This window comes from Stegostoma tigrinum, chromosome 15 (assembly GCF_030684315.1).
Source record: "Stegostoma tigrinum isolate sSteTig4 chromosome 15, sSteTig4.hap1, whole genome shotgun sequence".
In the NCBI taxonomy this organism is placed as follows: Eukaryota; Metazoa; Chordata; class Chondrichthyes; order Orectolobiformes; family Stegostomatidae; genus Stegostoma; species Stegostoma tigrinum.
The window spans coordinates 71,882,646-71,895,809 of NC_081368.1; the positions used below are offsets into that span (position 1 = coordinate 71,882,646).

The 13,164-nt window shown below is 43.3% G+C and overlaps 1 protein-coding gene across 2 annotated transcripts; it reads left to right on the plus strand.

The window, feature by feature from the left end:
- The first annotated feature begins 556 nt into the window (after positions 1-556).
- On the plus strand, positions 557-12,866 carry gla (galactosidase, alpha). Of its 2 annotated transcripts, XM_048544904.1 has the most exons (8): positions 557-811; positions 2,906-3,080; positions 3,624-3,801; positions 5,437-5,556; positions 6,769-6,860; positions 10,301-10,462; positions 10,776-10,973; positions 11,602-12,866. In XM_048544904.1, the coding sequence occupies exons 1-8, from the start codon at positions 573-575 to the stop codon at positions 11,905-11,907; spliced, it is 1,470 nt and encodes a 489-aa protein (XP_048400861.1). In that variant the 5' UTR covers positions 557-572; the 3' UTR covers positions 11,908-12,866. The 2 variants fall into 2 exon arrangements, with proteins under 2 accessions (XP_048400861.1, XP_048400862.1); XM_048544905.1 differs by lacking the exon at positions 5,437-5,556.
- The last annotated feature ends 298 nt before the right edge of the window (positions 12,867-13,164 follow it).

Sequence of the window (13,164 nt, forward strand, 5' to 3'; positions counted from 1 at the left end):
GGTTGGTGGAAAGTATAGAGGGTATGTCAGAGGCGGGTTCTTTACACAGAGAGTTGTGAGAGCATGGAATGCGTTGCCAGCAGCAGTTGTGGAAGCAAGGTCATTGGGGACATTTAAGAGACTGCTGGGCATGCATATGGTCACAGAAATTTGAGGGTGCATACATGAGGATCAATGGTCGGCACAACATCGTGGGCTGAAGGGCCTGTTCTGTGCTGTACTGTTCTATGTTCTATGTTCTAAGTAAGTCAACACAAGTTAGCGTGGGGCTGAAGGTATCAATTCCCTCTCCTGAAGATAATGACTCTACTGAAATATGCCTCTAGCCCCTTCTCTGGGAAATGCTCTCTCATCGTCTGTCTAGGATTTGCTCTTCTCATTGTCACTCACTCTAGGAATTAGCCCCTTGTCCCTCTCTGGGAGCAGCGCCCTTCTCCCGAAAGGGCCCAACTCTGCCGACTTCAAGGAAGTCACGGAATCATAAACGCAACCGAACCTGCTCGCGGACCTTTCACCCCAGGCGTGCTCCGATTGGCTGGCCGGCGGTAAGGGCGGGCTGTGATTGGTGCTCTATGGTCAAGCTCGGTTGCACGGTCAGCAATGCGGAAGACGTGGGTTCAATCCCAGAGAGGGAGAGGATGTCCCGGATAAGTGTGCTTCTGCTCCCGTTGCTGATCGCCGTGCTCAGCCTGGCCACAGTCGTCTTCAGCCTTGACAATGGCCTCGCAATCACCCCCATCATGGGCTGGCTGCACTGGGAGAGGTTCCTCTGCAATGTCGACTGCCGGGAGGATCCACACAACTGTATCAGGTGATGGCAGATACGCAGAACGAGAGACAGATCCTGGGGGAACTCACCTGGGGCAGGTCAGGGAGAGACATCCGGGGGAGCTCACCTGGACAAGTCAGGGGAGAGAGCGAGTGAGAGAGAGACAGAGATAGATCTGGGGATGCTCACCTGGGGCAGGTCAGAGAGAGAGAGAGAGAGACAGACAGGTCTTTGAAAGCTCACATGGGGCAGGTCAGAGAAAGACAGAGACATATCTGGGGGAGTTCACCTGGAGCAGTTCAGAGAGAGATGGGGGGGTTGGGTAGAGAGAGAGAGAGATAGCTGGGGAGCTCAGCTGGAGCAGGTCAGAGAGAGAGGGAGTCTGAAAAATCTGGGGGAGCTCACTGACAGCAGCTCTGAAAGGGAGAGAGACAGACCAAGGGACATGAGGAACCTTCAATACAGTGGGTGATTGGGATCTGGAATACACGGCCTGAGAGTGTAGTGAAAAGAAATGATAAGAAAAAAAATCATGGCTTTCGAAGGGAAGTTGAAAAAGCAGCTGTAGAGTTTTGGGGCACTGGAAATGACTCAGAATGGGATTTCTGGGCCCGTTCTTGCAGTGAGCAAATATGAACTGGACAGGCCATGTGGCTATTCTTTTTTCTGTACTGTCCCATGAAGTATGAAGTGGAAAATAATACAAAGTAATGCTGATAGGAATGAAATAAGTTAGTGGGAAGTTTGTGTGAAGCACTGTGCCTGCTTCAATGATTTCAACAACTTAAATCATTTAACTTACAGTGCCCAGTATCTTCATTTCCTGTGCAGCACTTTGAGATGCTCTGGCTAGCAAAAGATACTTTATAATTGCAAGTCTATTTTTTGTTTCTTTTTAAATCTTCTTTGTACCCTCAGCCAGCAAAAATGTGTGGGGTAGGTGTTGCCTTAAATAGTGATTCTGAAAGGGATAATGTTTTCTGTTAACTCCAAACAATCTGATGTCACACAGTCTTGGGTGAGGGGGCAGAGGAAGAGGAATTGTGCATTCTCGATCAAGACAGATTTGTTATCTTGGGTTCCTGATCTGATGTAATTGTGGCTATAAGTCAATGTAGTTTTTTTACTTATTAATATCATGCCACACATCTTATCTAAGATGAATGTCTCTTGTTAAGACTCACCAGTGATCAATCCGCTGCCATAGATAATTAGACCAGCTCCAAAACTCAGCCTTGGGGAGGGAGTAGGTGGTGTTTACAGGAATGCCTCAAACCTTCTATAGCCATTGGGCACCATTGGGATTGGAAATTATCATCATCCCTCCTATTCTATCCTGACCACCGAGAAACCAATATGACAGAGGAAGGAATGGTCAGAATCCGTAGGATGCCCTCTCATAGGGAACAATTGAATGATTAGAGGTGATGTTTGAAAGCAAATATGGATGGTGTTAAGACGAAAAGAAACAAATGGTTTGCTCCACTGGAGGTCTAAATGCAACAGCAGTGGGGGGAAAGGGAGCATGGAGACCATGGGAAGGTTGGAGATTTTCTTGGGGTCTCGAATGTGAGGCCGCCTTCTCAGCAGTTCTGACCCAGTCATCTGATGTAACAAGTGCCTAGATAATCTGTGTTTGTGATGATGGTTGGAACAGGCTAGGACATAGGGAAGAAACGTCGCTTCTCTTCAAACGGAGCCATAAAATATGCCACACCCATGTGAGAGGACACAGGCATCATGTTTCATAGATAATGGGAACTGCAGATGCTGGAGAATCCAAGATAATAAAGTGTGAAGCTGGATGAACACAGCAGGCCAAGCAACATCTCAGGAGCACAAAAGCTGATGTTTCGGGCCTAGACCCTTCAGATCTCTGATGAAGGGTCTAGGCCCGAAACGTCAGCTTTTGTGCTCCTGAGATGCTGCTTGGCCTGCTGTGTTCATCCAGCTTCATACTTTATCACCATGTTTCATATTCCTGCTCAAAGATGGAACCTATGGTGCAATGGCGATTCCTCATTGTTTCTGTGGTATCTCAGCCAGACTGATGTCATACACTTTGTAGGGGGAGCCCTGCTAATCTATCCTTTAGGGCCTTTGAAGAAACCGCAGTTCCCCTCTCTTTCTGTGCAGTGAGAAGCTCTACATGCAGATGGCTGACATCATGGCAACAGAAGGCTGGAAGGATGTTGGCTATAATTACGTTTGTGTTGATGACTGTTGGCTCGCAAGCACACGGGATGCCAACCATCGCCTGCAGCCCAATCCCAAACGGTTTCCAAGTGGGATGAAGAAACTCGCAGACTATGTGAGTATGGCCTTTGCACATGTGTGTCTGTGTGGGAGAGAGAAGCAGGGAATGTAAAGAAATACTGGATAGGCTGGGACTTTTTTCACTGGAGTGTAGGAAGTTGAGAGCAACCTGATAGAAGTTTATAAAATAATGAGGGGTATGGACAGAGTTAATGGCAGTTGTCCTTTCCCGAGGATGGGGGCACATTTTTAGGATGAAAGAAGAAAGATTTAAAGACACGAGAGGTGAGTTTTTTACACAAAGGGTGGTTCACATGGGGAATGAACTTCTGAAGAAGTGATGGATGTAGGTACAATTACAACATTTAAAAGACATTTGGCTAGGTACATGAATAGTAAGGGTTTGGAGGGATGTGGGCCAGCAGCAGGCAGGAGCGACTGGTTTAGTTTGGGATTATGTTCGGCATGGACTGGTTTGACTGTTTTCTCGCTGCATGACTCAATGACTCTGTATAAATTCTCTGTAATTCTCTAACATCTTTCTGTAAGCCTGTAGATCATCACATTGATTTGTTTTGTCTGCCCTCTCCTGGTGCAGATCCATTCCAAAGGCCTGAAGTTTGGCATCTATCAGGATGTGGGGACCAACACTTGTGCAGGGTACCCAGGCAGTTATGGCTACTATGAACTGGATGCTCAGACCTTTGCTGATTGGGGGGTGGACCTCCTGAAGTTTGATGGTTGCAACTTTATCAATTTGGACATCATGATTGAGGGTGAGCGAAGTCAATGAAGTCTTTACCAACATTACAGGACCAGGTTAAGCTCTCCTTCTTCTGCTAGTGTGTCCTTGTTTAAATACAGGGACCAAAACTTTTTTGTGTTAACCAATCCTAGAACAAACAAAGAAACCTACAGCACAGGAACCAGCCCTTCGGCCCTCCAAGCCTGCACCGATCAAGATCCTCTGTCTAACCTGTCATCTATTTTCTAACCGTCTGTGTCCATTTGCTCCCTGCCCATCCATGTACCTGTCCAAATATATCTTAAAAGACACTAACGTGTCTGCATCCACCACCTCCGCTGGCAACGCGTTCCAGGCACCCACCACCCTCTGTGTAAAGAACTTTCCACGCATATCTCCCTTAAACTTTCCTCCTCTCACTTTGAACTCATGACCCCTAGTAATTGAGTCCCCAGTCTGGGAAAAAGTTTTTTGCTATCCACCCTGTCTATACCCCTCATGATTTTGTAGACCTCAATCAGGTCCCCCCTCAATCTCCGTCTTTCTAATGAAAAAATCCTAATCTACTCAACCTCTCTTCTTAGCTAGCAAATCCATGTTAATGCAATACCACAATACCAGGAGCTCAAATATTGTGCAATTACTTTGGATGCAGAGCCTAACTGAAGTATTGGGATCTCCTGATTTTAACCTTAGAACTCTTCTGTCTTTTGAGCTTCTGAATAAATAGAAATCTATCTCCTCAAACAGATCTTCCAAAGACCATATTACTAAGCTATTTTACTCCCCATATTCCTTTCAGTAACAGGAAGAGACCGTTCAGCCTCCTTGAAACAATTACGCCATTTGTTTGGATCATATCTAATCTACATCTTAACCCTATTTAATATTGTTTAGTTTACATTGCATCTCTAAAAATATATCACTACACACTTCTCTGCTTCCAATTTCATCTGCCACGTGTTTGTCCGTTTCATCTGTCTCCTCCTGAAGTTTGCACCCATTCTCCGAACTCTTTCTACTACTTTTGAGCTTTATGCCATTTGCAAACTTTCAAATTATGCCAAAATAATATATGTAGAAAAGAGCGGTAATGTTAAGATCAACTTCCGGGGAATCCCATGGTGTTACTTCTTTCAGCATACTGACCAGCCATTCATCATTACTTTCACGTTTCTGTCCTATGAAGAGAGTTTGGGTAAATTGGACCTGTATTCTCTAGAGTTTCAAAGAATGAGAGGTTGTCTCATTGAAACATTCAAAATACTTACAACGGTTAAGAGGGCATATGCAAGTAAGATGATTTCCCTGATTGGGAAATCTAAAACAATGGGTCACAATTTAAAAATAACAAGGATGCAACTTAGGACCAAGATGGAAAGAATTTATTTTCACCTAAGGGTGGTGAATCTGAAATTCTCTCTCTACCTCGGAGGGGTAGCTATGTCTTTTGAGTATGTTTAAAGTAGAGATTGATTAATAGATTTTTAATTGCTAATGGCTTAAAGGATTACAAGGTGGGGGTGGGTAAAAGCCATTGAAGTCTTCCTTCAATCAGCGATGATTGTATTAAACGGTAGAGCAGATTTAAAGGGCTAAAAGGTCAGATCTTCCTATCTGCCATGCTGAAAGGTAATACACAAATATGCCTTGTCTTCATTTTTAGTCCGACAGTTGAGGAAGGGAGAAAACATGAAGGAGAAAGAAGTAGAAAACTTTGAGAAAGCACGAACTGCAGATGCTGGAGTCAGATACAATACAATGTGGAGCTGGAGGAACACAACAGGTTAGGCAGCATCAGAGGAGGAAGAAAGTTGACACTTTGGGTCGCGATGGGTCTGAAAACTTGGAGGTTTTGAATGAATGTTTACTGATTCACCTAGTCCTATCTGCTTAGGGCATGGAGAAGGCAAGGGGCATTTTTTTTTGTAAATGAATATTTAACAAAGAATGGAACAAAAACAGAGAACTATGGGAAACATATTGCATGTGATTTGTCTGGAGTTTCAGAATTTACTTGATTAGGTAACACAGGGATTTGTTCCACAATATTAGAGTTTGTGGAATCAACAGTGATATACCAGCACAAGTTAAGAATTGATTAATGAACAGAAAACTATTTCCATAAACAGATCATCTATACACTGCTGTGCTGTAATTAGGCATGTATAATAAAAATCAGTCTGGCCCTCAGCTATTTACAATCTACATATGGACTAGGTAATATTTTCCAGTTTTGCTCTGGTACAAAACTGTGGCAAATTAAACAGGGATGCAGACATGCTAAGTGATTGGGTAAAGGGTGCATAAAATGGGGAAGTGTGACATTGTCTGCTTTGAACTAACGATGATAAAGCAAAATATTTTATAAAAACCAATAAGACTATAAATGTTGACAATGTTAAAGATTTGGGTGTTCTTTTACATCAAGTTACACTGTAATGCAAGAAGCAGTTAGACGTAAATGGTGTTAATCTTTATTTCGAAGGGATTGGAGTACAAGAATAAAGTCTTGCCACAATTATACAGGTGCTTGGTGCGATCACACCTGGATACCATATACAACTTTGGTCTCCATCATTAAGGGATAGACTTGCTTTGGAAACATTTAGCAGAATTTCACCAGATTGATCCCACATGAGGAGGTTATTGTTCTGCTGAGTAAACTAGACTGATATTCATGGCAGTTTAGAAGAAATATCAGAAAATTCTGAAGAGACTTGGAAGAGTAAAGTCTGAAATGATATTTTCCCTGGCTGGAGAGTTTGGAATCTGGGTTAGTAGTGTCAGGACTCGTCAGTCATTTCAGGCAGAGCTGAGGAGAAATTTCTTCACTCAGCTCGTAAATATTGGAGTTCTTTAGTTGCTCTGTCATTGAGGTTTTTTTCTGGAACTCTGTCAGTGGTTTGGATCTATTGGCTGCATAAATGGATTTAATATAGAAGTTCAGCTATATTGTAATTGAAAAAAAAACCCTATGATTTGTCTGACTTCACAGGTTACAAGAACATGTCGCTGGCCTTGAATAAAACTGGGAGAGATATTGTATATTCCTGCGAATGGCCTTTCTACCTGTGGCCTTTCAAGGAGGTATTGTCCACCTGCCATGATTAGCGTCTTCCCTACTCTCCAAACAATCAATGTGCGTGACATTTTCACCATGTAAGGTCACTGAAGCTGTTTAAATACACCTCGGCTCCTATGAGCATGGTAACATGAAGTATGAGCCTCTCAAGTCAATCCCATAGCAACATTCAATCCTTTAAGACAGTGATTTATACAATATATTTAGTTATTATTAGAATATGGCAAATGCTGGCTAGGTCAGCATTTGTATCTTTAGAAATTTGTAGAGATTACCTTCTTGAACCACTGTAGTCCATTTTGATGTCGGCACATCTACAACGCTGTTAGGGAGGGAGCTCCAACAACAGTTAAGGTTATGCCCTTCTTCTGGTCACTCCATCCAAAGGAAAAGTTCCTATCTACCCTTTGGAATCATTTTAACATCGCAAGCACGTCCGTTAAATCATGCTTCAACATTCTTGAGGGAGAATCAGCTGACTTTACGCAATTTAACTTTAAAGATTTTCATAGCAGGAGCAGTAACATTGAGTAAGACAACCTTATGGTTAGCCCATGTGACTTTTACTCCTTGTTAAGGCCTTCCTTAGAAGAAGTAGTTGGCTTAATGTTGCAGGCGATGTACCTGAACACACTGTCCTCCCTGTCATGTGGAGAAATGATAACGACATGCGAAAAGCGCATTCATATATCATTGAAGGTGGGAAAATGAAAAGAATCATACTGCTGGTCAGACTATTGTTTGTGACAGACTGGCCACTCAAGTAGTTAGGGTGGTAAAGAAGGAGTATGGCATGCTTGTCATTATAGTTTGGGGAATTGAGTACAAGAGTCAGGATGTCGTGTTGCAGCTCTACAAGACTTTGGCTAGGCCACACTTCGACTATTGCATTTATCTTTGGTTACCACATTACAGGAAGGATGTGGAGGCTTTTGAAAGGGTGCAGAAGAGGTTTACCAGGATGCTGTCTGGATTAGAGGGTATGATCTGTAAGAAGAGGCTGGAAAAACTTGGATAGTTTTCTCTAGAGTGGTGAAGGCTGAGGGGAGACTTGATAGAACTTTATGAGACCAATATAAGATTAACAGTCAGAGTTTTTTTTCCCAGAATACTAGGGGGCATGCATTTAAGGTAAGAGGGGGAAAGTTCAAAGGAGATGTGAGGGCCAAGTTTTTTACACAAAAAGTAGTAGGAATCTGGAATGCACTGCTAGGAATGGCAGTAGGGGCAGATACAATAGGGACATTTAAGGGACTTTTCGGTAAGCACCTGAATACGGAAGGAATGGAAGGATATGGACCAAGGGCAGGCAGACGGGATTAGTTTAATCTGGTGTCATGTTCAGCACAACACTGGGCGGAATGCCTATTCCTGTGCTGTACAGTTTTATGTTCTGTATGCTTTATGTATTCTCCCTGTCTTCTGAAGGAATGGCTGGAGCAACTGTGAGATGGTTGTATTTGTTGGATGATTGGAATATGGGTAGGATCTTGCTATTGATTGATCAGGCTATTGGGTTTGCAATACCACACGATTCTGAACTCTACTGTGTTAGGGAAGCAGGCAACGGCAACTGACATGAGAGTTGAGGAAGGTCAAACATGGTGAATCAAATAAGTTGGCCATTGTCTCTCACATTTGCCTTAAACCACCACGTCCAATAGTCTGAATCTAGACTTATCATGCATCACACATTTCAGGGAAAAAGAGAATGAGCAACACTACACTGTCCCCAAAGTCAATGGGATCCTCATTGCTGACATCGGGCTACCTCTGCTCAACAGATCACCAATGTTCAATCTATACACTCCATCAGCTAGCACACATACCAATCTACCGCAACCAACAGCCTGACCAGCAGTAAAATTCTGCCCATTTTTCCACCTTCAATGATATATAAATGCTTTTTTCACATGTCCCAATCATTTTTCCACATGACGGGGAGCATAGTGTGTTCAGCACTACGACTGACATTTACTGAACTGCACAGAGCCATTTTCAATCAACTTTTTTTTATAGCTTCCCAGCTGAGAGGAGTGCTCAGCTATTACAGAATAGACTTTGGTGCTTAAAATGCCAAGGCTTCTCAAGTCTTTTAACTCCTTTAAGACCATGAGACATGGGAGCAGAATTAGGCCATTTGACCCTTCAGGCCTGCCCTGCCATTTATTCATGGCAGGTCTATTTCTCAACCCCATTTTCCTGCCTTCTCCCTTACTAATCAAGAATTCATCTGTATCTCTGTCGTAAAGGCACTCGGTGATTTGGCTTATATAGCTCTCTGCGGAATGAGTTCCACAGATTCACCACCTTCTGGCTGAAGAAATTCCTCCTCATCTCCGTTCTAAGGAGTTGTCCCTTCATTCTGAGGGTGTGCCCTCAGGTCCCAGACTCCACCACTAGTGGAGACATTTTCTCCTTGTCCACCCCAACCAGACCTTTCAATGTTCTGTAAATTTCAATTAGATCCCCTGTAATCTTTCTAAACTCCATTGAGTACAGACCCAGAGTCCTTAATTGCTTCCGATATGACAAGCCCTTCAGTGCCTTGAGCAAACTTTACAGGATGTTACTGTAAAATTTTACCTTTTTTCACACAATTTGGTCCCTCAACTGGACCCTCTTGGCTTTTAATTATTAATAAGCTGCATAGTGCCATTGGCAATTCATTTTTACAGTCTGTGATATTTGAGTACACATTTCTAGAACCTGGTTCTAATTCACAGTTCACGACAAACCTAATTCTTAGTTTTAAAAAAATCTGGCTGTTTGTACTTTCAGCCTCCCAATGTGTTCCTTCTGTATTCTTACTGATTATATAGCCGATTCATAGGCTTGCACTGTTGAGATCAGTACTAACCCTTCTACTACTTAGCTTAAAAGTTAAACGCCGGTGTTTGATGCTGAAAGGGAGCTTTATTCCATACCTAACCCCCTGTGTACTTGTTCTGGGAGATGGGAACAGCGCAGAGAGAGAATTGCTCTGTGCAGCCTCTCATAATAAGGGTGTTCTTTAACTGTTTGAACTGTCTCATGCATCTGGCCCATAGTCTGTATAAGGTGTAGAGCTGGATGAGCACAGCAGGCCAAGCAGCATCAGAGGAGCAGGAAGGCTGACATTTTGGGCCAAGACCCTTCTTCAGAAACCTTCTGAATCTTCATTTCTGAAGAAGGGTCTAGGTCCAAAACGTCAGCCTTCCTGCTCCTCTGATGCTGCTTTGCCTGCTGTATTCATGCAGCTCTACACCTTGTTCTCTCAGATTTTCCAGCATCTGTAGTTCCTACTATCTCCTTTGTCTGGATAAGTTTATCTAACTGTGCACAGAGGGTCCTGCCACGAGTCATAAAATCAGCTTACATTGGAGGCGTTAGCTTGTTTTAAGAGTGATTCTGAATTTGTATTTACTTGGAAATTTAAACCAATGATTTTTTTTTGTTTTCTCAGCCCAATTACACAGATATTAAGAAATACTGCAACCAATGGAGAAACGATGGTGACATCAATGACTCGTGGGGGTCTGTGAAAACTATCATAGATTGGACAGCCAATCATCAGAGTCTCATTGCCCCAGTAGCAGGTCCTGGAGGCTGGAATGATCCTGACATGGTAGGTGTGTTCCTGACAGCATGTCCCTGTCTGGTTGCTGGGTAGAAAGTCAGGATTTCAATGGATTCTGACCTTATGCTCTTGTCCCCTAAGCAGAGTGGGACTTTGTGTTTGGATCAAGTTCAGGCACACCCCTGCTGTTAGTGTAGGATCTGAACTCTGTCTCATTTCCCTCCCCATTATACCTAACTCAAGCCTGAGTAAGACCAGTCCCTTTTCCTTGGTTGGCAAATTTGGGATCCATGCCAACTGTCACTGGATGGACAGTTTCTCTGGGTTTTAGGGTGTGACCACCCAGTGTTTGTTGTTTCAGTTGGTGATTGGTAACTTTGGGCTAAGCAGAGACCAGCAGATGACCCAGATGGCGCTGTGGGCTATCATGGCAGCTCCACTCTTGATGTCGAATGATCTTCGGAACCTTGACGCAGACTCCAAGGCTTTGCTTCAGAACCAATACGTCATTGCCATCAATCAGGATCCTCTGGGTGTTCAGGGCCAGCGAGTGAGCAAAGTGAGTAACTCACACCGACCCCTTTGAACTTTGTGCTGTGCTAAGACACGTGTGGAAACTGAATCAAGGGACAGTATCAACTGTGATCAGTCACTCCTGGTTCAAAATTCGGCCCACTTTTGGGATCACTATAAAACATAAGCCTGGAAGAGGGAAGTGAGGTGTATGTGAGAATAAGGGGAGAATGAGTGCTGGAGATTTTTTTTTATTCATTCATGGGATATGGGCATCACTAGCTGGACATTTGTTACCCGTCCCTAATCAACCACATTGCTTTGGGTCTAGAGTCACATATAGGGTAGACCAGGCAAAGACAGTAGTTTCCTTCACTACAGTTGTGAACCAGATGGGTTTTCCTCAATGATCGACAATGGTTTCATGGTCACCATTGGAATCTTGATTCCAATTTATTTTGAGTTCAAATTCTACTATCTGCCCTTGGCAGTATTTAAACCGAGAACAACGTCTGACGTTCTGGATTGATGTCAATTCTAAAATATCAACTGAGCCACCACTTGGAGATTTTGGGCCCCTTCTGTATCTCTATATAACTGCTCCCTACAGCGTTTGAGAGAGTTGGGAAGTATTTAAGCATTTAGACTATTTCATTGTTTCTTTGTCCCCTCAGCTACGTAACTTTGAGCTGTGGTCTCGGCCCCTGGCAGGCGGAGGATTTGCGTATGCCACTATCAATCGGGCTGAGACTGGGGGCCCACAGAAGTTTTCCATCGTTGTTTTTGGCCTAGACTCTGGCAAGGCCTGCCAAAAGGAGTGCCTCGTCATACAGATCCTGCCGGCTTTCCAGTTCCAGGGTATCCACATCCTGACCTCGGTGCTCGAGTTCTGGGTCAATCCCACTGGCACCGTCCTCTTCACTGTCTACCCTCACAACACAGGTTCTTCAGCCAATATGGAAGAACAATTCAGGTTGTGAGCTGTGTTTTGTGGAATCTTAATTCATCAACCTGCTGCTGCTACTGGTTCTCAGAACAGTCTCAAAGACTTTGTCCAGTGCATCAGAGTAGATCAATTTAAATGTAATTCCACTAGTGCACAGGTTTTTTTTCTTTTCGCCGTATTCCCTCATCGGCTTTCCTTCTTTTCCCCATATTTCCTCATCCCACACAGGCTTTCCTGATTGCAACCCATACCCCTGTGAAACCAAATTTTCATCAACACCACCTCCATGTTTCACTAGCTCCTCCTGAATACTTGGGTCTCTTATCCTTGTTGCGTACCTTGCACACGAGAAATAAACTGAAGCATTTGTTGCTGTTTTGTGGACAGCCCCCCTGGAGCATGGGGGTGGAGGTGCAATGGTGTTTGATCTGAGAACAGGTTTGAGTTTTAACGTCACTTTGCCAGCCCTTGCCTTTCATATGCTCTAGCTGTGTAGACAGCCCAGAAATCAAACACTGCACAGTAAATAATTACTTGAGAGTCAAGAAACTTCTTCAGCTAAGTCCTGAAACTAGATATCACTCTGGAATCCATTTACTAATGCCCACCAAGTCATCATTCCTCCAATTAACGAGCATGAATACTCAAGTGAACAGCTCATACACTTAATGTTCTCCTGTGTTACTTGTATGTCACTCCTATTTTGTAGAATCGGAATCAAATAGAAGTTTGCCGATGACAGCTATCACACCACCCACACATCCAATTCTGGGTTATGGCAACTGTTCAGAATCAGCTCTAGTAACTCAGGTCTCTGCTGCTGCCTCAATTTGTGGGCAGCTATTAAGTGATTTGGATGATTTTGGACAATCTATAGTTTTACTAGGTAAGATTTATTTTCTCAAATGTCATTTGGTAATTTAAGTATGAATAGCTGTCTCTTATAACAGGGATTTTTAATCTGCTTTATTAAATTATACAACCTCCACTCTTGCCTGGACTTGGGTTTATTTTCTGAACACTACCTCCTTTTTCAAGCAGGAAAATAAAGACGAACTAAAGCAGTTTAAGAGATGCTGGATTCTCAGAATATGGGTTAAGAGACCGCATACCATTTTCATCTTGGTCTAGCAGATTAAATTACTGAAATTCTATATCATTCTCCTGTTTATGAACAAGTGCCTCACTGGTAATACACACATCTTTCAGAAAGGTCGTGGATTTGAGCACAATCTAGACTCATCGTTCAGTAAAGGTCTCAATTTGAATTGGTACCAGATAGTAACTCAAC